Here is a 23,750-nt window from a genome sequence, read left to right as displayed (position 1 = left end):
AATTGACAAATGTCACAACTAGGAAAAAAGGCTTAATTATCTCTGCAGTATGAGCCTATACAATTCTTGACAGGTTCCTTAAGATTCCCCCACGTATGAGCTTTAATAAAGCATAAAGCCAGTTGATAGTTCAAATTAGTATTGAATAATTTGATTGTTTAAAACTTTCATTTCTTATTCGCACAGAGCCGGTCCCACCTCGGACGCTGACAGACTCTACAGGCAAGTCTATTGTGCTGCTTTCCCTTTCTTTATGTCACAGAGCCCATATGCTGTTAGTCACATTTCAATAGCTAATTTATGTAACCCATGTGACTTTAGTGCTCTATATTTAGCTCACTGTCTACCACTATACTCTTATTCTCCTACATCAGAAGGTTCAGCACTCCGGTTTGTGAGGCGACCTACATAACATGTGGTGTTCTCTGATCCTTCAGCTTGTGGTTAGGTTTAGGGATGGTTTGATGTTCCTGAATAAGCCCTGATCTTTGCTTCTATGTCAAACATCCCAAGGAAGCACCATGAATTAACTCAAACTTGAATTGGGTGTGCTTTATCTAATCTGTAATTCTTGTTCCTCAGGTGTGGAGTACCAAGAAGTGGAAGTGCACCTGCTGCGTGAGAAGACCGGCTTCGGCTTCAGGATCCTGGGTGGAGACGAGGCGGTGCAGGCTGTGAGTCCGGAGGCCCGTGACAAGGCTCGTATGGGGCAGGATAAACAGATACTGGCTCATATCTGTACAGCTCCACGAGCAGCAGATGGAAACACACCTGACAAATTCATTTCCTTCTGCTACTTATATAACATTAGCAGTATCATGTTTTTTTGGGCATGTACCATGATAATATGATGGTATATGACTATAGTGGTGTTATAGTTTTGAAGTTTTCACAGTAATTATTAGAGCTGGGCTGTATGATAGGTCTTTTATGCTCATCAAGGCTGCATTTAATATATAAAAAAGTACAGTAAAAACAGTAATATTGTGAAATAATTCTAAATTTAAAAATTACTGTTTTCTTTTTTAATATATTTTTAAAATGTAATTTATTCCTGTGACGCAAAGCTGAATTTTCAGCATCATTACTCTAATTTAGCTGATTTTGGTGTTCAATAAACATTTCTTATTATCAATGTTAAAAACAGTTGAGCTGCTTAATATTTTTGTGGAAACTGCTGCATTATTTTCAAGATTCTTGGATGAATAGCAGTTCAAAAGAACAGCATTTATTTGAAACAGAATCTTTTGTAACATTATAAATGTCTTTACTGTCAGTTTTTAATAAGTTAAATGCATCTTAATGCATAATGCAAACATTAAAGGTGCCGTAGAACGTCTTTTTAAAAGATGTAATATAAGTCTAAGGTGTCCCCTGAATGTGTCTGTGAAGTTTCAGCTCAAAATACCCCATAGATTTTTTTTTTTATATAATTTTTTTAACTGCCTATTTTGGGGCATCATTAAATATGAGCCAATTTTGGCTGCGGCCCCTTTAAATGCTCACGCTCCCCACCCACGGAGCTTGCGCTTGCCTTTAACAGCATAAACAATGTTTACACAGCTAATAACCCTCAAAATTGTTCTTTACAAAGTGTTTGTCATGCAGCATGTCTAATTGCGTAATTATAGTATTTATTTGGATGTTTACATTTGATTCTGAATGAGTTTGATAGTGCTCCGTGGCTAAAGCTAACATTACACACTGTTGGAGAGATTTATAAAGAATGAAGTTGTTTATGAATTATACAGACTGCAAGTGTTTAAAAATGAAAATAATGACAGTCTTGTCTCCGTGAATACAGTAAGAAACGATGGTAACTTTAACCACATTTAACAGTACATTAGCAACATGCTAACGAAACATTTAGAAAGACAATTTACAAATATCACTAAAAATATCATGATATCATGGATCATGTCAGTTATTATTGCTCCATCTGCCATTTTTCACTGTTCTTGATTGCTTACCTAGTCTGTTGATTCAGCTGTGCACAGATCCAGATGTTAATACTGGCTGCCCTTGTCTAATGCTTGAACATGGGCTGGCATATGCAAATATTGGGGGCGTACATATTAATGATCCCGACTGTTACGTAACAGTCAAGCTTCAAACGGGGGAAAATTTTTATTTTTTTTAACTATTTAAGTTGCTAGATAGGAAAAAAAAACGAATTACTACATAATTATGTAATGTATATAACATTGTGGGGATGAATTTCCAAAATATTAACTATATTTTGAGATGTACTGCTACAATAATATAAAAATTACTCATATTTTCATTAGAATGCCCAGCTCTAATAGTTTTGTTTTACATATTTTACATGTAAGTTTTGAGCTTTTTTGTTATTATTTAAACTTTTTTTTTAATTTCATTTCATTGTAGTTTTCATCCATTTCATTCCATCTGGTTCCATCTGCCTGTGACGAGACACTCAGCACTGTGATTGGTTGTTTTACATGTTAATCAGACATGTTGTTGTTTTGACAGAATACTTTGTTGCTATACTATTTTAGCGCTTTGTTTTATTCTTTTGCACTGCATTTTTTAGTTTTATTTTAGTTAACAAAATTACTGTTTACTGCTAATTTTCTTCCTCATAATAGTTATCATGAAAGGCATAGTTCACCCAAAAATGACAATTTTGTCATCATTTACTCACCCTCATGTTGTTCCAAACCTGTATGAGTTTCTTTCTTCTCTTGGACACAAAAGAAGATATTTTGAAGAATGTTGGTAACCCAACAGTTGATGGTAGCCATAGTATTTCTTTTCCTACTATGGAAGTCAATGGGTACAGTTACCAACATTCTTCAAAATATCTTCTTTTGTGTTCAACAGAAGAAAGAAACTCATATAGGTTTGGAACAACTTAAGGGTGAGTATTTTTTGGGTGAACTATCCCTTTAACAATAACGGTAACCTTGTTCAGTACTATGGTATATATAAAATAGTATTAGCATATGTGGCCACTGTATGTAAGAAGTGTTGCTTTATTTTACACAGATTCAGTGCAGAATTATGGCTCATTACCTTAGACTGAATTGTCATGGATTTCCTTGACAGTTTATTAAGTCGTCTCTTAGCTAGTTGTCTTTGCCAATCTCTGCTATTTTAATTTACTTTTCCTAAATAAATACCAGCAGTAGAGCGACTTTCTGTCAGCCTAGACATGTATAAACCCATCAGCTTAGTCAAGAAAATGGCTGTTTGAACATGTAATGTAAATCTGGTGACAGTATTATTATGAGACTGTGAATGTCAGTTCACATTAATGTGATGACTGATTTTTCTTCACAGATTGTGATCGGAGCAATCATAGAGAACAGCCCTGCGGAGCGCGACGGCAGACTGCGTCCGGGAGATGAGTTGGTCTCGGTTGACAGGATGCCCGTGGCGGGGAGACCACACCGCTACGTCATCGACCTCATGCACGCGGCTGCACGAAACGGACAGGTCACCTTGACCGTCAGGAGGAGAGTTCTGCCGCAGCAGGGTAAGCAAAACTCTCCTGTGACACAGGTTTATAAACTGATCAAAACATTCTGTCGTCTGATTGATAGTTTTTGCTTTTTAGCAAGTAAAAGGCCTTTTAGTATAACTGTAAAAACATCCAACTTCAGGTCAAGGTTCACATGTCTTTACTGGGAAGCAGCTTAGGTTTACTTGATTATCCATATATAATTTATTTATTTATTTTTTAGAAAAATCATATGTATGAAAAATGAAACATCAGGCTTTTGATGAACATTTATTTCTTACTTATTAGGCCTGATGTATCTAATATACACTACAAAAAACACATTTGCAAACCATTTTTTACTTTTTTTTTTACATTTTGTCGAAAGGTTCAATCAAACACACATTTTTCTGAATATTTTCTTTCATACATAAGGCTTTACAGAGTTATTGGTCGACATTATCAAGAAGTAAAACCGCAGTAATTGGAGGCATTTATTTCAGTGTAATAGCTTGAGTCACATTGCTGTGGTTTGTGTTTGCATTGGCTGAGATTGTGTGTGCTGCCACCTGCAGGCCAGCCATGCGAGGAAAACGGTGCAGCGGCCAATCAAAGCAGTTCTCCCCGGGGTCATGCAGTGTGCCCGGTCAACTTACCCCCCACCACTGATGTAGTTATCCACCGCAAGGAAAGCGAAGGCTTTGGTTTTGTCATCATCAGCTCCCTCAATCGTCCAGAGACCACAAACACAATAAGTAATTCCTCTCTTCACATAACTGTTGGGTCAACACTAATGCATTCTTTTACACATGGTAATGTTTTAAAGTGCAAATGTGTTGAAAGTCTGGGATCAGGCCGTATATCAGAGAAGACAGTCCACAAGATTTAACCATAAAAATATCATTGCCTTTCAATGCAAGGAAGCTGATGCGTCTTATCCACATTTGTTTTTTTATACAAAACCTGTATAAAAATAAATAAATAAATTTTAAGAAAATCTATTCGGCACCTACAGTATTCCATCCCAACATAAAAAGAAATACGATGATTATTATTATTATTATTTTTTATTTTTTTATTTTTTGCATCTAGCAAATGAAGCCTGTTTTAGAACTATTAAGATTACTATTAAGAATGTTTGTATAATAGAACAAATGTATAATAGTAATATTGTTAAAAATATATTGGTTATATTATTATATTTATTATTATTATAATAAATGAAACCTATTTTAGTACCATTAAGATTACTACTGGGAATATTTATAATAGTATTTTATATTTATAATTTTATATAAATTATGAAAATAAAATGAATTTATAATACTAATATTAATAAATATTTTTAATTATATTAATATTAAATATTTATTATTATTATTATTATTATTATAGCAAATAAAGCCTATTTTAGTACCATTAAGATTACTGTTGAGAATATTTATAATAGTATTTTATATTTATAATTTTATATAAATTATGGAAATAAAATGAATTTATAATACTAATATTAATAAATATTTTTAATTATATTAATATTAAATATTTATTATTATTATTATTATTATTATAGCAAATAAAGCCTATTTTAGTACCATTAAGATTACTGTTGAGAATATTTATAATAGTATTTTATATTTATAATTTTATATAAATTATGAAAATAAAATTAATTTATAATACTAATATTAATAAATACTTTTAATTATATTAATATTAAATATTTATTATTATTATTATTATAGCAAATTAAGCCTATTTTAGTACCATTAAGATTACTATTGGGAATATTTATAATAGTATTTTATATTTATAATTTTATATAAATTATGGAAATAAAATGAATTTATAATACTAATATTAATAAATACTTTTAATTATATTAATATTAAATATTTATTATTATTATTATAGCAAATGAAGCCTAATTTAGTACCATTAAGATTACTGTTGAGAATATTAATATAGTATTTTTTATAAATTATAAATGAATAAATATTTATAACAACGAGATTGTAATGAAAATGTTACAATGTTAAAAAATACTTAGCGGTACTAAAATATAATTAATGTTCTTTATGGAAAATATTATTTCTTACTGTTTATATTCTTTTTATATTGCAGGGAAGTATGAACTTCTTATTATATTTTTTTTTTACTGAAATATGACCAAAATATTTTACATGCATTTTTCATAAAATCCACACATTCATGTTTTGTAGCTGTGCCACATAAGATCGGTCGCATCATCGAGGGCAGTCCGGCCGATCGCTGTGGGAAGCTGAAAGTTGGTGATCGTATTATGGCCGTCAACTGTCAGTCTATTATAAACATGCCTCATGCTGACATTGTCAAGCTGATCAAAGACGCTGGACTCACTGTCACCTTGCACATCATCCCAGAGGAAGGTATGATCAGAGTACATTACAATAAAGAAATATTTCTATCTTCTTCCTTTGAAAACACAGTCATTTTGTGCCCTAGACGTAAACGGTGCTCATTCGGCCCCTACATCGGAGAAGCAGAGTCCCATGGTGGCCCAGAAGCACAGCCCTTCCAGCCCAGCAGCTCAGCAGAGCCCGACCGTGGCTCATCCCAGCCCACCAGCGCCCCACCCCAGCCCGGCCACCACGCAGCCCAGCCCTCTGCTGATGGAGCCGGGCCCTGGAGCTCCACACAGCAGCCCACCAGTGACTCAAAGCAGTCTCTCTGTGAGTCAGCCTGGCCTGGAGGCCATGCAGTCGGGCTCAGTGGTGACTCAGGCTGCTCCTGTTGTGGATCCAGGCATGCCGGGGGTTCAACCCACCTCCATCGGATCAGTGCCAGTACCACCACAGCTGTACCTTCATGACACCAGGTACTGTTTGTCATGTCTAATATAATATTAAAACTAAAAATATTTAATATAATATTAAAACTTGAATTATCTATCCATGTCTGTCTGTCTATTCATCCATCTATCCATCCATCCATTTATCCATCCATCCACCCATCATCCATCCATTCATACATCCATTTATCCATCCATCTATCTATCTATCTATCTATCTATCTATCTATCTATCTATCTATCTATCTATCTATCTATCTATCTATCTATCTATCTATCTATCTATCTATCTATCTATCTATCTATCTATCTATCTATCCAGACATCCATTAACTATCCACCCATCAATTTATACATCCATTTATCCATCCATCCATTTAACATAAATTTATCTACCCATCCATTCATCCATCCACCCATCCCTCCATTTTTACATCCATTCATCCATCCATTTATCCATCCACCCATCCCTCCATTTATACATCCATCCATCCATCCATCATTTATCCATCCACCCATCCCTCCATCCATCTATCCATCCACCCATCCCTCCATTTATACATCCATCCATCCATCCATTTATCCATCCACCCATCCCTCCATTTATACATCCATCCATCCATTTATCTATCCACCCATCCCTCCATTTATACATCCATCCATACATTTATCTATCCACCCATCCCTCCATTTATACATCCATCCATCCATTTATCTATCCACCCATCCCTCCATTTATACATCCATCCATCCATTTATCTATCCACCCATTCCTCCATTTATACATCCATCCATACATCCGTTTATCTATCCACCCATCCCTCCATTTATCCATCCACCCATCCCTCCATTTATACATCCATCCATCCATTTATCTATCCACCCATCCATTTATACATCAATTTATCCATCCATCCATCCATCTGACTATCTGACTGTTTTTATGTTGTAGTTTTTTTTGCCAGTTTAATCACAGCACATTATATTTATATTGCATAAAGAAAACAAAGGTTGTATTTATATATTTTTATACCAAGATTTTTTTTTTTCCATGATAACATTATTTTCATCACAATTGTGCACTTTTCTTCCCAAATTCATATGACCATAATTCATCCAGATGTTTTACTTTTGAATTATGTAATTATATGTAATATTTTCCAATAAAAATGACATTGATTTTTAAAAATATAAATAGTTACAATTTAGTTTACAATTTAAACAATATCTAATATTGTTTTTCATTATTGCTTTTTTGGACAAATTATATTTAATTTTTTATATTTCAATGCAAGAAATCTTCATTGGTACAAAAAACACGTTCCATTGTTTGCAAGATATAAATTAATTAAAGTGTTATTAAAATGTTATTAAAACGTTTTTTAATTAATAAAATCATATTTTTACTTTTGACTTATTTGGGTGAAACGAGTCGAGCATGTTCTTGACATACTTCAAGAGACTGACACATCCAAATCTCTTGATTTTATTCCTGTTTTTTGTCCACATGTCCACATTTGTTTAAGGGCTTCTCTCAGGTAGTCTTTGTGCTCAACCCAGTTGCCTTGGGCAGTCTCACATAACACTTCGAACTCCTGCTGTCTTTCTCTCACACCAGCCTGAGTAACATCACTTAACACTTCATGATAAATTATTTACCTCTTCAATAATACATGCTTCTCCTCTCAGGCAGGGTTTGCACATTTTTTTCCCAGGGTTGGCTCAAGACTGCTCTGATTTATGCATTGTGAAAGATGGGAACTGAGACTTGATAAATATGGCCCATGAGCAAAGCCCTGGTCACATGGTCAGAGAGAAGAAAAGGTCACTGCTAGATGTAAAATATGTTGTTTTTATTGTACATAGGACATAAAAGTATTTAAAGCAACATTTCCAGAGAGTTTAAGTGGATTGAACTTGAGTTCTGTGGGAAATGTGTAGCTGAAGTTATTCAGCCTGTAGAATTGTGGGACAGGATCACTTCATTTGACCTTGTTGGTAACTATAGGTCGGAAGTAAAAGCCAGGCAGGATGTTAAACCCGATATCTGCCAAGCTGCATACACGGACTACAGACAGCCCCCGGTGGACTACAGACATCCACCTGTAGCAGACTATAGACAGCCACCCACCATGGAGTACAGACACCCACCTGCACTGATAGACTACAGACAACACTCCATCGCTGATTACAGACCACAGGTGAAACTGCTCACTTTATTACATTAAAATATTACTTGACATGACTTATCTACTTGACATCATATATATATATATATATATATATATATATTAATAAATAAAATAAATATAAATTAATATTAAATGTAACTTCATTTAAATTAGATAAAAGCTAAATAAAAGCCAAATGTGGGGGTTGTCTTAAACGTGCCACACTTAGATTTTTTTATTTATTTAATTTTTATTTCTTTTTCCAGGACTATGACTATTTCACTGTGGAACTGGAGAAAAGTGTGAAGGGATTTGGCTTTAGTATTCGCGGAGGACGGGAATATAAGATGGACCTGTTTGTGCTGAGACTGGCTGAGGACGGACCTGCGATCCGCAACGGCAGAATGAGGGTGAGAAAACTCTTCAGACACATCCTGAGATTATCAGTTCAAACTGTTAGATGGAAAAGGCTTTGATAATTGCACTTTTATAAATCAGAGTCTCACACTAAAACTATTTTGAACATTTCACCCTTTGTAAAAAATGCTTTTATGTAAAATTATATTATTTTAGGTCAAAATTTTGGGGTCAGTTAGATTTATTTATTTGTTTAAAGAAATTAATACTTTTATTCAGCAAGGATGCATTAAATTGATCAAAAGTGAGAGTGAAGACATTTATAATGTTACAGTTTTTATTTAAATTAGATTCTGTTCTTTTGAATTTCCTATTCATCAAAGAAAAAATGTATAAAGCATATTAAGCAGCACATTTGTTTTCAATGTTGATAATAATAAGAAATGTTTCTTAAGCACCAAATCAGCATATTATAATGATTTCTGAAGGATCATGTGACACTGAAGACTGGAGTAATGATGCTGAAAATTCAGCTTTGCCATCAAAGGAATAAATCACATTTTAAAATATATTAAAATAGTAATCAATTATTTGTAATTGTAATATTATTTCACAACTTTTTACTGTGTTTTGATCAAATAAATACAGCTTTGAGCTGAAGAGACTAAGAGATATATAAAAAAAAATGGAACCGACCCCAAACTTTTGAACGGTAGTGTATTTAGGTCATTGATGAATAAGGTTTTTAAAAGTGCAAAAAAACATAATGGAGATATAATTAATTTTGAAGTTTTATTAAGTGTTAACAATGACATTATGTGGTTTTTATAATCAATTAACACTGCTTTTGTCAATTCTTTTACAAGATGTACAAAGTTTGTCACCAAAAAAGTCATTCGGTTTTACCGAAATGTATTACATTTTAAGATATTTTAATCACAAATAAAATGGCTGTATTGGCCTTTGGATGGTTAAACCAAATGACCTTTTGACACATAAAAAATCTTTAAAATACCTTTATATGTAGCAAAATAAAATTAAAACCTTTTGGATTCAATAAAAGAGTTCTAGTTGTACTACCTTACATGCAGTTGTGGTCAGAATTATTGGCACCCTTGATAAATATGATCAAAGATGACAGTAAAAATAATATGATAATAATAATAATAATCTGATCTTTAATTCATAAAATGAGCAAAAATCTAACCTTTCATTGAAGGAAAAGAATTGAAAGTGGGGGGGAAATCACATTATGAAATAAATGTTTTTCTCCAAAACACATTGGCCACAATTATTGGCACCCCTAGAATTTTTTTATGAGTAAAAAAGATTGTCGAGCTTCACAAAATCGAAAGTGGCTGTAAGAAAATAGCTAAAGCATTGAAAATCCCCATTTCCACTATCAGTGCAATAATTAAGAAGTTCAAATCAACTAAACATGTTACAAATCTGCCTGGAAGAGGACGCGTGTCTAAATCGTCCTAATGTGAAGTGAGGAGGAGAGTTTGAGTGAACAAAGACTCTCCAAGGATCACAGCTGGAGAATTGCAGAGATTAGTTGAGTCTTGAGTCTCAGAAAGCCTAAAAAAAATGTTCAAACAGCACCTACATTCCCACAAGATGTTCGGGAGGGTTTCAAGAAAAATCCTTTGCTCTCATCCAGAATCAATCTCTAGTATATTCAGTTGTCAGTCAAGACTGGAACTTCAAACGGGACCGGCTTCTGTGGTCAGATGAAACTAAAAAAAGAGCTTTTTGGCAGCAAACCCACCAGATGGATTTGGTGCACACATGGATAAAAAGTACCCCATGCCAACGTTAAATATACTGCTGGGTCTTTAATATTGTGGGCCTATTTTTCTGCTGGAGGACCTGGACATCTTGTTCAGATACATGGCTTCATGGATTCTATCAAATACCAACAGATAAAAAAACAAAACCTACTGCTTCTGCTAGAAATCCAGTAATGGTCCGTGGTTGGATCTTCCATCAGGACAATGATCCAAAACAAACATCAAAACCAGCACAAAAATGTGTTCTCTGAGCACAAAATGAAGCTTCTGCTATGCCGTCCCAGTCCCCTGACCTGAACCCTAAAGAAAATGAGTGAAGTGAACTGAAGAGAAGAAGCACCAGCATGGACCTGGAATCTGAAGGATCTGGAGGGATTCTGCATGAAGGAATGATCTCTGATCTCGTCAGGTGTTCTCCAAACTCAGGCATTATAGGTGAAGACCCAGAGCTGTTATCTTGGCAAAAAAGAGTTGCAAAAAGTCTTGAATAAAAGGGTGACAACATGTTTTGGAGATGTTGTCCCCCCACTTTTAATTCTTTTCCTTCAATTTTATGAATTAAAGATCAAAAGGATAAACAATGCAGATTTATCTTTGATCATATTTATCAAGGGTGCCAATAATTTTGACCACAACTGTACTTTGGATGTCTTATCTTTGTTTTTTTATTATTATTAAGGCCTTTGGACAAAAAAGTGATGCATCACGTCATTGGCCCATTTGCACTTATTCCACAACTCTCTGGAATACTTCATTCTGATTGGTCATTTATCATACAGCAAACACCTTCAGGGTGATACAAGATCCTGACTCAAAATATCCCTCCTGATTTTCCTCATGTCCACAGGTTGGAGATCAGATTATTGAAATTAACGGCGAGAGTACGAGAGACATGAGTCACGCCCGTGCCATCGAGCTCATCAAGGCCGGTGGTCGTCGAGTGCGTCTGCTGTTGAAGAGGGGCACGGGACAGGTACCGGAATATGGTGGGTATCTAAATACACACAGCCAATGCTGTTCAATTAAAAAGAAAAGTTTTATAGCCATTAGCAACTTTTCAGACGAACGTAGAATTCATAATCATGTTGTAAAATTAAAAAACCTGCTGATTTTGGCCAAAATAATAGAGCGAATGCACATAAATGTGCTTATTGGAGTGCACCGGGGAACAATCGCTCAAGTGGTACACTGTGATCTTGACGGTTTGCTTTAGCTGAAAGCTTTCTGTTAAAAGCTTAAAAGCCTTTGATGACTCACTATATCAATTAAACCTTTCAGTGAACTTTCATTTAGTGATGAAACGTCTGGTAGCCTGTAACCAGTGTTGTCTTAACTCCTCTCCTATCAGCTGCTCTGTTTTTCTAACTCTTCTGTGCAATGCAATAGTTCAGTCTTTTACTTCCTGTCCTGTAGGGATGGTACCTACCAACCTTTCCATGTGCATGAAAAGCGACACTCTAGCCTCACCCTATTTCTTCATAATGGGACACACTAAAGACACGGTTCGTGGCATCCTGCACGTCTTTCTGCTTGCGTTTCTTCTATATCTGTAGATTTTCTCTCTGTTTCTGTTTCTGTTGGCATTGACACAATAGCATACGTTGCATGTCTGAGTATTTTTAACTAGACTGTGATTGGTCCCAAAGTGTGTTTGTGTGTAGTTTTGTGTTGCTGTGTGCATGTAAGCGTATGACAGTGTTGGGGAAGCTACTTTGTAACTGATGGAAGTGTTAAAGTAGTTAAACTACAATAAGTTTTAAATATATGACTAGAAGATTAGTTGGATTTACATTTTTCATATTCAGGATTCAAAAATATACATTCAGAATTTATTTATATATTCAGGAGTTCTAACTATATGTATTCAGATTTACATAGATATATTGATGATTTGCATTCATATATTCAGAATTATAACTATATATTCAGATCTGCATGCATCATTTCAGACATATAACTACATATATAAATGATTTATATTTAGATTTGTATTTACTGTATGCACTTAGAAGTTTAATTTATTATTTATTTGGAATTATGGTCCCACTTTATATTAAGTGGCCTTAACTACTATGTACTTGCAGCAAAAAATAAGTACAATGTACTTATTGGGTTCATATTGAATTGAAAAACACGTTTGCTGCTTTTGAGGTGGATACGGTTAGGGACAGGTTTGGTGGTATGGGTAGGTTTAAGGGTAGGAGTAAGGTGTAAGGGATGGGTCAACAGTGTAATTATAAATGTAATTACATGCAGGTGTTTTTAAAATATAAGTACAATGTAAAAACATGTATGTACACAATAAGTGCATTGTATCAAATGATTAATTTAAATGAAAGTACATAGTAGTTAAGGCCACTTAATATAAAGTGGGACCGGAATTATATTTATATTTTTGATTTGCATTTATATATCAGAGTTATAACTATATATTCATATACAGTACATATATATTATATATACATATATATACATATACATATATATACATATATATATATATATATATATATATATATATATATATATATATATATATATATATATATATATATATATATATATATATATATATATATATACATATACATATATTCATATATATACATATATTCAGAATTTATATTTTCAGATTTATAACTACATATAAATTATTTACATTTATATTTAGATTTGCATTTACTGTATATATTTGTAGTTTATAAATCAGTTATTATTATATCAGAATTCATATATCAGAGTTATAACTATATTTTCAGATTTATATTTAGATAACTTCATTTAGGATCTATAATTTCAATTCAGATTTCATAGAATTATTTATTGTTTGGCCATTCATAATACATATGTATGTTTATTATTTATATACATTTTTATTAATTCTGTCAAACGATTAATCGTGATTTATTATGTATATATAAATACACAAACATTATATTTTTGCTACTTTTAAAGGTATTTTAAAGATTTTGAAGTGTCAAAAGGTCATTTGGTTTAACCGTCCAAAGGCCAATACAGCCATTTCATTTGTGATTAAAATATCTTAAAATGTAATAAATGTAATTTTTTTTTTATTCTGACATGATTTTATAACATCATAGATCAACATAGTGCAAAATGATATTAAAATTATGTGTAGAAGTCGTTGCTTTGTTATGAGAAAAAATGTCTGGAAAAATGAATTTCATTGATGTCATTCGGAGTAACCAATATAAAGGGACAATTTTGGATCAAGTCATGCGGTCAGTATCATGTGACAGGATGTGACATCATTCAGACACCTGCAAAGGACCACATGATCATGAAGCAAAGTAACTAACTCTATCTTAACTATTTGAAAAATTATTTTTTTCACTTGTTCATACGCATGTCCTGAAACATCAGGTCATTCGGTACAACCGCTATAAAACATGGAAAATGTTGTAATATTTTAAAAACTTGTACTAAATATAAAATGTTTGATTGTACTTCTGCTAGATATCAGCCTGTTAGCATTGTTTGAAAATATCATCATTCGGAATAACCAAAAGTGTCATTCGGTAAAACCGAAATTTTGGTTAAACCAAATGACTTTTTTGGGGGGACAAATTTTGTACATCTTGTAAAAGAATTGACAAAAGCAGTGTTAATTGATTATAAAAACCACATAATCTCATTGTTAACACTTAATAAAACTTCAAAATTAATTATATCTCCATTATGTTTTTTTTTTTTTACACTTTCGTATAACTACATGTATGTGTGTGTATTTATATATACATAAATATACACAGTACACATATTATGTAAACAAACTTTTATTTTGGATGCGTTTGACAGCACTAATTTTTATAATTTTTAAAATTTTATATATATATATATATATATATATATATATATATATATATATATATATATATATATATATATATATATATATATATATATATATATATATATATATATATATATATATATATATATATATATATATCTCTATATATATATATATATATATATATATATATATACATATCTCTATATGTAATAAGTTGAAAATACAGTGATGAATGCAATATTTCATAAAATATTTGGAAGGAAGTTCATTACATAAACCATCAAAATGAACCAATTCACTAAAATGAATCAAACTTACCAACATTACGGATGAGGGATCCGATTGTTACTTTACCGGTTACGCTAAATTAGCTTGTACTGGAAATGCTCCCCAACACTTCTGTTGTGTCCATTGGCAGTGACCTTGATGTGCAGTCAGGTGTATCGGGTGATTCACAGGTTCTTTGTGTTTCCTGGTAGACAGTGCCGCCTCCCGGAGTGCTGTCTCTCCAGCCGCCCCTGCCTTGTCGGAAGTAGTCTCACCCCGCTAGCCTGACACTTGCCCTTCGCCGTCACCCGTCATCTCATCCAGCCTCAAAACCCTGAACTTTCAGTGGCATTCTGTGACAGTCTGGACCAATCACGGCACCCCTCATGGTCAGTTTTGTGGGGCTTCGCCCGCGGAACAAAGGGTGGCAGGTCCACCTGTAAGAGCTGTGATTTGAACAGCCTAAAAAACAGAGAAGATGGATCATAAAAGTCGAAAATATTAAGAACAGATGGAGACACATCAACCTCAAATGGATTGTCGCATCCAACTTGCTTTTCATATAGTCGCTGATCCAAGTTTGTTTTCTGTTTTTCTGGACGATCCAGATGAACGGCAGCCAAAGACGCATGGCTCGCCCTCTCGCTGTTTAATTCTGGATCCAGAGCGGAAACTTCTTGCAGGGGAACGAGCTGAACTTTTGACGCCTCGTTCTTCCTTCCTGTGGACCTAAGCTCTCTTTATTTGTTTATCATGTAGAGGTTGTTTATTTTTTGTATCATTTCAAGATGTTCAGAACAAGCCTCTAGCGATACTGGGGGTCAAATATCGCAAATATATGTGTAGCATGAAAAGAGATTCCTGAAGAAACACACAAACAAGTTCTGAGTTGAGAACTTCAACGTTTTAGTATTGAGTTTCGTTATATGTCTGATGGGAAAAAAAACGTCACCATAGACATTGTGAAACACTGACAGTAAATATAAAAGGAGGCCGCCATGATGGAGAGATACAAGGTAAAGTATCTTGCCTACCCATTCGTGCTGAGTTATAGGAGGTAAATGCATATCAACCGCCAAATCTGCCGCATGGACGTATCCCTTTAGAACCCAAGACAATATGTTTCATTAGTATGGTTGAACTGAACTGAAGCAGGACTGCAGATGTTTCCGAAGCCTCAGTGCATCATTCCTGGCCCTGTACTGTGTGCCACCACTGTGGATCTGGGGTGCCATCTTACACCTCACAAGCTTCATTCCCATGTCCCTGATGGCTCCGTAGTTCATTGGAGCTAATTAGCAGAGCTAATTAAAAAAGGAGGGAGTTTTTCAGGGCAGTTTGGTTTGAGACCAGGAGACCTGTAGTCTTTCACCGTGTCTTAACCAAGTGCGACAAGACATAATTTGGCTGTTTGCTCCAAATGTGAAAAATAGCTCAAAAATATCTAGTGAGAATGTATTTGATGTGTAATCAACAGCAATATGGATTTTGGACCAATAATATGTAATTATGAATTGAGCTACTTACCTGTAAATATGGATTTTAGACCAATAAGATGTAATAATGGGTGGGGCTACACACATAAATGTGGATTTTTGATTAATGGGATGTAATAATGGGCGGGGCTACACACATGTAAATGTGGATTTTTGATTAATGGGATGTAATAATGGGTGGGGCTACACGCACATAAATGTGGATTTTTGACCAATGGGATGTCATAATGGGCGGGGCTACATGCACGTAAATGTGGATTTTAGACCAATGGGATGTCATAATGGGCGGGGCTACATGTAAATGTGGATTTTAGACTAATACAATTATGGGTGGGGCTACATACACATTAATGTTGATTGTAGATCAATGGGATGTCATAATGGGCGGGGCTACATGCATGTAAATGTGGATTGTAGACCAATGGGATGTCATAACGGGCGGGGCTACATGCACGTAAATGTGGATTTTAGACTAATACAATTATGGGTGGGGCTACATACACATCAATGTGGATTGTAGATCAATGGGATGTAATAATGGGCGGGGCTACATGCACGTAAATGTGGATTTTAGACCAATGGGATGTCATAATGGGCGGGGCTACATGCACGTAAATGTGGATTTTAGACTAATACAATTATGGGTGGGGCTACATACACATCAATGTGGATTGTAGATCAATGGGATGTCATAACGGGCGGGGCTACATGCACGTAAATGTGGATTTTAGACCAATGGGATGTCATAATGGGCGGGGCTACATGCACGTAAATGTGGATTTTAGACTAATACAATTATGGGTGGGGCTACATACACATCAATGTGGATTGTAGATCAATGGGATGTAATAATGGGCGGGGCTACATGCACGTAAATGTGGATTTTGGACCAATAAGACTAATACAATTATGGGTGGGGCTACATACACATCAATGTGGATTGTAGATCAATGGGATGTAATAATGGGCGGGGCTACATGCACGTAAATGTGGATTTTGGACCAATAAGATGTAATTGTGGGCGGGGCTACATGCATAAATGTGGATTTTAGACTAATACAATTATGGGTGGGGATACATGTCAGTGAGGATTTTAGACTAATGAGATGTAAAAATGGGTGGGGCTACATACACATCAATGTGGGTTGTAGATTAATGGGATGTAATAATGGGCGGGGCTACATGCACGTAAATGTGGATTTTGGACCAATAAGACTAATACAATTATGGGTGGGGCTACATACACATCACTGTAGAATTTTAGACCAATGAGAGATAATTATGGGCGGGGCTACACATACGTAAATGCGGATTTTAGACCAATAAGATGTAATTGTGGGCGGGCTACATGCGTAAATGTGGATTTTAGACTAATACAATATAATTATGGGTGGGGCTACATACATGTCAATGTGGATTTTTTTTATAATGTAACAATGGGCGGGGCTACATACATGTAAATGTAGATTTTAGACCAATGAGATGCAATTATGGCTGGGGCTACATACATGTCAGTGAGGATTCTGGACCAATAAGATGTAATTATGGAAGGGTATACATGTAAATGAAACGTCACCATAGAATTTTTTGTAGAACTTGGCAAAATTGTTACAATCATGCCACTTGTTACAATTGCACTTAGTTATGGCAAAGTGGACATGAAATCAGTTGACTCCATTTACTTTCTTCATATAAAATCCTGGCGCAAGATTTTGGCACTATACCAGTTAGATATTTAACTTTGCCTGCTCATTTCCCATTTTTACATTTTAGATTTCTCTTGCCATCATCTAACGCTCACTCGAAGATAATCTTAAAATTTATAAATAATTAATAACACTGTTAAATGTGATTTTAGCAAATATTATTTTTTCATACGGTACATTATAATTCATTTGTAGTATTTAAAATGAATTATTTTAAGTTTTTAGTGTTTTATTTTTACATTTATTTAAACAAAATGGTATGGAATTTTAATATCAGCCATTTATTGGTCATCGAGCATAACATGAAAATGATTACTGGCTAATCTGTATCCAGAACTTTGGTTTATCGCTCGACACTCACACCTGGTTAAGACACGGTTAAGGTTCAGCTGGGAGCCGAGACGAGGAAAAAGGGTCTTTTTAAATGATATGGGCATGATCAGGGTCTCTCTAGCATGAATGGGTGGGACCCAGTTGTATGGGGCAGAGTGCCTTACTGGCAGGACAAAGAGCAGTATGAAATATGCATTTTACATACAGAAAATTGAAACATCTTAAGAGCTGAGCTTTTGTTTTCACCTTTGATTCAATGGTGATAAACTTTGCCAATTTTTTTCTGATGTCGTGAAAATGTTTTGTTAGTGAAAATGTATAAAGATCAAAAATTTTGATCTGGCACATGTGGACAGTGGTATGAGAAAATAAGGAGATAATATATCAAGATTTTGTGTTTGTTGCGGCAAACACTGTTTTATCCAAACCTCTATCATTCTGACCTTTTCATTAGATGGAGGAGACTGTGTTAATGCGTTTCATAAGGTGATAGTGATCAACAGAAACATTTCCAGTGATTGAATCTCACAGTGTGGAGGGACGGTTCGATGCCATGCAGTGTTTCACCTCTTTTTGTATTCATTTAATTGTGAAATTGTCTTATGCTGCTCAGCACCTGTCATTCTGATCACAGGCTGATAACTGTGCCAATTCAATTGTTTTTGAGGTATGTGGAATGTAATTCCAGATTTTCAAGTGGTTTCTTGAACTACGGAAAGTGAGTCAAGAGATGCATTGAAAGCGTTGCATATCAATTTAAGCTTATCACATTCCTACTTCTCAACACTGCAAAAAAAGAGAGAAAAATTCTTAATCAGTATTTTGTCTCGTTTTCCTGTAACATTTTATAAACATCCTTAAAGCAAGTTAAAGGAGTAGTTCAACCAAAATTATCCCATGATTTACTCACCCTCAAGCTATCCTATGTGTATATGACTTTCTTCTTTCAGACGAACACAATCGGAGATATATTAAATAATGTTCTGGCTCTACCCAGATTTATAATGGCATTCAATAGTGTCCAAGTTTTTGAAGCTCCAAAAAGTGCATCCATCCATCATAAAAATAATCCATACGACTCCAGAGGTTTATTAAAAGCCTTCTAAAGTAAAGCGATAGTTTTTTGTAAGAAAAATATCCATATTTAAAACTTAATGAACTATAATCACTACAAAGCACGTTCAGTAGAGAGTCGAGTTCCAGCGGAAAGGTGACCTATGAGTTTTTCTTTCAAGAACCAATCGCTTCGCTTCAGAAGTATGGAGTCGTATGGATTACTTTTATGATGGATGGATTTATTTTTAATAATTATAAGAATTATAATTAATATTTTTAATAAATTTGATGCATTCTTAATTCATATGTACACCATTTAAAGAGTACTCAATCCAATTCAATGGAAATTTGTCATACTTTTGAAATGTGCACATTTAAAACAGTATATCTTGAATTAAGGGTATGTTTACATGACAACGAAATGCTTAAAACGAAGAAGTTTTTCCTTCGAGTTTTCTGTGTACAGATGACACCGTTGTCAAAACGATCCCCATTCACACGGATCGACTAAAAACGCTGTATTCTACTGGCAGGCCATTGGATGGCGATGAAACACTATAGACTAAACATGTAATACGCATGCGTGTGACGTCATCATTTTCACAGATTCGCTTTTTTTTTGTTTTGTTTACATGGAGACCATTTTCAAAAACTTGCACTTTGAAACCCGTTTTCATAAGCTTGAGTTTTCAGGCCAACAAAACGCATTAAAAGTTTTAGGTTTTTAGTTAAAAACAGTGTCGTGTAAACGGCCCCTGAAAAAACTTATTTCAAGATGTACAATATCAACTAGATTCATCTTGTTTTAAGGATGTTTTTTGATGGAAAACGAGGAAAATAATGATTCATTATTATTTTTTTATTTTTTTGTTTGCAGTGAAACAAGATCGTGTATATTAGTAATGTGTGCCACAATAAAAATGCTCCCTGTTCATATATCCCTGATGGTTTTGTAGCTAGCACATAATATTTGTAGTCTCCATCGATTCCATCATTGGGTGCAGTGTGCTAGAAAAAACTGCTGTTTACATGGAGAGACAGACAGCGAGAAACGGTGAAGGAAAATGTGGATGCATTTATTGCACAGCTCATAGCTTTTACTGTTTGAAGCTGTATCCTGCCTGCTGTGAAAATAAGACAAAGAAAAAAAAAAAACATTTTATATTACTGAGGAAAATATTGAATCTGTGAAAGATGGCACGTACCAGGGCCCATTCAGATCAATATTACTGTCTAGTGTTAGATGTGTATTTACCTTGTACAGCTGTACTCCTATAAATATGGTTTAATGTATTATTGATAGTTTCAAAGACTAAGTGATCAAATATTTTTATGAAATGCAACAGTACGGATATAATAAATTTTGCTAAAATCTTGTTTACCTGTATGATATTCTGATATACTGTTAAATAAACTCTGACAAGGTCTGAAGTTCTTTTTATAGTTCTGATTTACTCACATCTGATTGTGTGAGCAGTTATTCATCATACTGAAAGATAATTAAAAACACAAGTGACACTTGAATATAAATGGTGTGTGTGTGTGTGTGAGAGAGAGAGAACTTGTATTTATTACTTTGTGGGGTCCTTATTATCTTATTACAAAGTAGAATAAACAAGGATGTGTGTGCTCATAATCAGATACGCTTTAGAAATTTGGCATTTTTTTATGGATTTCGTGATTACATCACACAAACACGTTAGCTCAAGAAATAGTAATCAAAAAGTAGTCATAATACATTCAAATGAGTAATCTTGATAACGTTAATAAATAAAAAATTGTCATGTAATTTGATTTTTATAAAAAGGACAGTTTGATTCTGATTGGTTGAGCCGCATTCGAAGCCGTTGTAAAATTCCCGAAAACATACAGCTGACCGCGTTACGTAAGTATCGCTGTGCCACTGAATGCGAATGTTTCTGCGTCTGTCTTAGCAACTTATACATATGTTTGTTGAAACGTGTCTCTACTGAATTTGTTCACTGAAGCTTACTGCATTATGTAGAAGAGTATTGTGAGAGAGACATCGTGTGACAGAGTGTAGTGATTGCATTAAGATTTAGCATTTTCCTTCAGGTCAGTCCTATGTTCATAATAAAAAATCAGCTGCGATCTTGTCCTTTTAACATTTTAATGGGGTTTCCCGTGCCCTGCTGACACTTGACAGCGCTAGTGAAAGCATTTGTGATTTGCGTCTTGTCAAGTTTCATTATAAAAGTCTTTGTGACTGAGTGACTCGCTCATAAACAGGGTTGCCAGGTTTTTTCCGCAACAAAACCCGCTCAATTGCTACTCAAAACTAACCCAATCACGTTTTGGGGGGTCCCTCTGTAAAAATCGTGTTCCGAGGGGTAAAATCTGCATTTTTGGTACAATTTGCATTCCAATGGCTAATTATCATGTTATTTCGGGTCGCTTCAGCCCGCGGCAACAATGTTAAAGTAGCCTAATTCCACGGGACAAACCACGGACTTGGCAACACTGCTCAGCAATCTTTGCTGCCATCTAGAGGCATAACAAATGTAACTTCTATTGCTGTTCAGGGACTATTTTTTTTTTGTTGAATATCAAGTGTCCTCAACTAAGCAAGCCAAAGGCGACAGCGGCAAGGAACCCGAACTCCAACAGGTGACAAACAGGTGATAAAAATGGAGGAAAAAAAACCTTGGGAGAAACCAGGCTCAGTCGGGGGGCCAGTTCTCCTCTAGCTAACAGCGAACAGTGCGTGATTATGATTCGGGCAGCGTTACAGGACATAAGTCCGATTGGGATTGCAACAGTCAAAGTATTTAATCCAGTTCCATCTAGTTGAAGATCGTATTCATCACGCCAGACTACAATTTGCAAGTAATCAGCCCAGCTGTGTGTGTGTGTGTGTGTGTGTGTGTGTGTGTGTGTGTGTGTGTGTGTGTGTGTGTGTGTGTGTGTGTGTGTGTGTGTGAAGGTAGATTTTACATGAATGCCTACAGTTTTTTGTTTGTTTGTTTTCAGGAAAAGAGTATTGGGTCATGTTATAGCATACAGTCAATTTCATTCAACAAGGGAAAAGACAACATTTTAAAATACATTCAAATAGAAAACTGTTGCAATTGTTGTGATATTTCAGAATATTACTGTTTGTTTTTGATCAAATAAATAGTCTTGGTGAGCACTTCTTTCAAATATTTTAAGAAATCCACACTGAAAGTCTCTGGAGCAAAGCAAATTTTTCATTACAAATGTCTAATTTAACAAGAATTCAACCACAGGTGAGTCTAATGATTCATTACACAGGTGTCCAGCAGACAGTGGACTATAAAAGGGTGTTAAAACACCTTCCCCATTTCATGCTCTCAGCAATGGCACTACGTGGAAGAGAAATGTCACAAGACCTGAAAAAAAAGAAATTAATTTCTTGAAGAAAATCGGCATGCAAGTTCACTGCAGTTATCTAAAGAAGTAGAAAGCCAAACTGGGGTGACTATTTCCTGTGACACAATACGGCGTACACTGCAGAGGAATGGCGTGCATGGGTGCCGGCCACGAAAGAAGCCTCTCCTAAAGCCCAGGCTCAAAAAAACCCGTCTAGAGTTTGCCAGGGCTCATGCTGACAAAGATGAAGAGCGACTCTGGAGTGATGAGACCAAGATCAATGTTTTTGGAGCTGATGGCTTCAAAACTGTATGGCGTCACAAAGGTGAGGAATACAAAGAAAACTGCTTGGTACCTACAGTGAAACATGGTGGTGTCAGTGTCCTTATGTGGGGCTGCATGAGTGCTGCTGGTGTCGTTTCATTGATGGCATCATGAATTCACAGATGTACTGCTCTATACTGAAAGAGAAGATGCTGCCATCACTCCATGCCATTGGTCGTCGTGCACTTTTCCAACATGACACTGATCCTAAACACACATCTAAGGCCACTGTTGGATTTCTGAAGAAGAACAGGGTGAAAGTGATTCAGTTACTCCTGATCTGAACCCAATCAAACACCTATGGGGAATTCTGGAGAGACAAGTTGAGCATCACTCTCCATCCAGCATCCAGTCTCTAAAAGAGGTCATTCTTGAAGAATGGAAAAAGATAGATGTTGCAAAATGTCGCCAATTTGTTTATTCCATGCCTAGAAGACTTGATGCTGTCATTAAAAATCATGGAGGCCATATGAAGTACTAGATGTAGTAGTTTTTGTTGTGGTGTGTACTCATTTATGCATCACCATAATTTGAGTAATACTGAAAAATGTGTAATCTAAGTTATATTATTAACCTTACTTTCATGTTATAAGTTAAACAGATGTTATATTAAACTTAATTGTTTTTGTGTTCATTGAGATATTTTATACTTTTCAAAGGGGGTGTACTCATTTACACGGAGCACTGCATACATATTATTTATCATATAGGTGAATAATAATAAACGTAAAAAATATATCACTTAAAAAGCATGTTACTGAATGCTACATAAAAGAATTGATTTGA

At 34.9% G+C, this 23,750-nt stretch overlaps 1 protein-coding gene across 5 annotated transcripts in view; it reads left to right on the top strand.

The window, feature by feature from the left end:
* The window catches only part of magi2b (membrane associated guanylate kinase, WW and PDZ domain containing 2b), a 134,628-nt gene that overhangs the window by 106,735 nt on the left and 4,143 nt on the right, over positions 1 to 23,750 (top strand). For 2 of the 5 annotated variants that reach the window (XR_010893875.1, XR_010893874.1), the window contains exons 14-22: positions 187 to 222; positions 583 to 674; positions 3,304 to 3,499; positions 4,039 to 4,218; positions 5,686 to 5,871; positions 5,948 to 6,320; positions 8,302 to 8,494; positions 8,731 to 8,874; positions 11,462 to 11,600. Coding sequence is in view for 3 of the 5 variants with exons in the window: in XM_067378982.1 (XP_067235083.1) it covers positions 187 to 222; positions 583 to 674; positions 3,304 to 3,499; positions 4,039 to 4,218; positions 5,686 to 5,871; positions 5,948 to 6,320; positions 8,302 to 8,494; positions 8,731 to 8,874; positions 11,462 to 11,600; positions 12,028 to 12,116; positions 14,911 to 14,967 (1,685 nt within the window). In the remaining 2 variants the exon portion in view is untranslated. Of the gene's footprint in view, positions 1 to 186; positions 223 to 582; positions 675 to 3,303; positions 3,500 to 4,038; positions 4,219 to 5,685; positions 5,872 to 5,947; positions 6,321 to 8,301; positions 8,495 to 8,730; positions 8,875 to 11,461; positions 11,601 to 12,027; positions 12,117 to 14,910; positions 16,675 to 18,687; positions 20,709 to 23,750 lie in introns of those variants that run through there. The other 3 variants (XM_067378982.1, XM_067378981.1, XM_067378980.1) reach the window with 3 other exon arrangements.

This window comes from Chanodichthys erythropterus, chromosome 24 (genome assembly GCF_024489055.1).
Source record: "Chanodichthys erythropterus isolate Z2021 chromosome 24, ASM2448905v1, whole genome shotgun sequence".
Taxonomy (NCBI): Eukaryota; Metazoa; Chordata; class Actinopteri; order Cypriniformes; family Xenocyprididae; genus Chanodichthys; species Chanodichthys erythropterus.
Note: the sequence above shows the minus strand (reverse complement) of the source record. Positions and strands in the feature narration are given on the sequence as shown.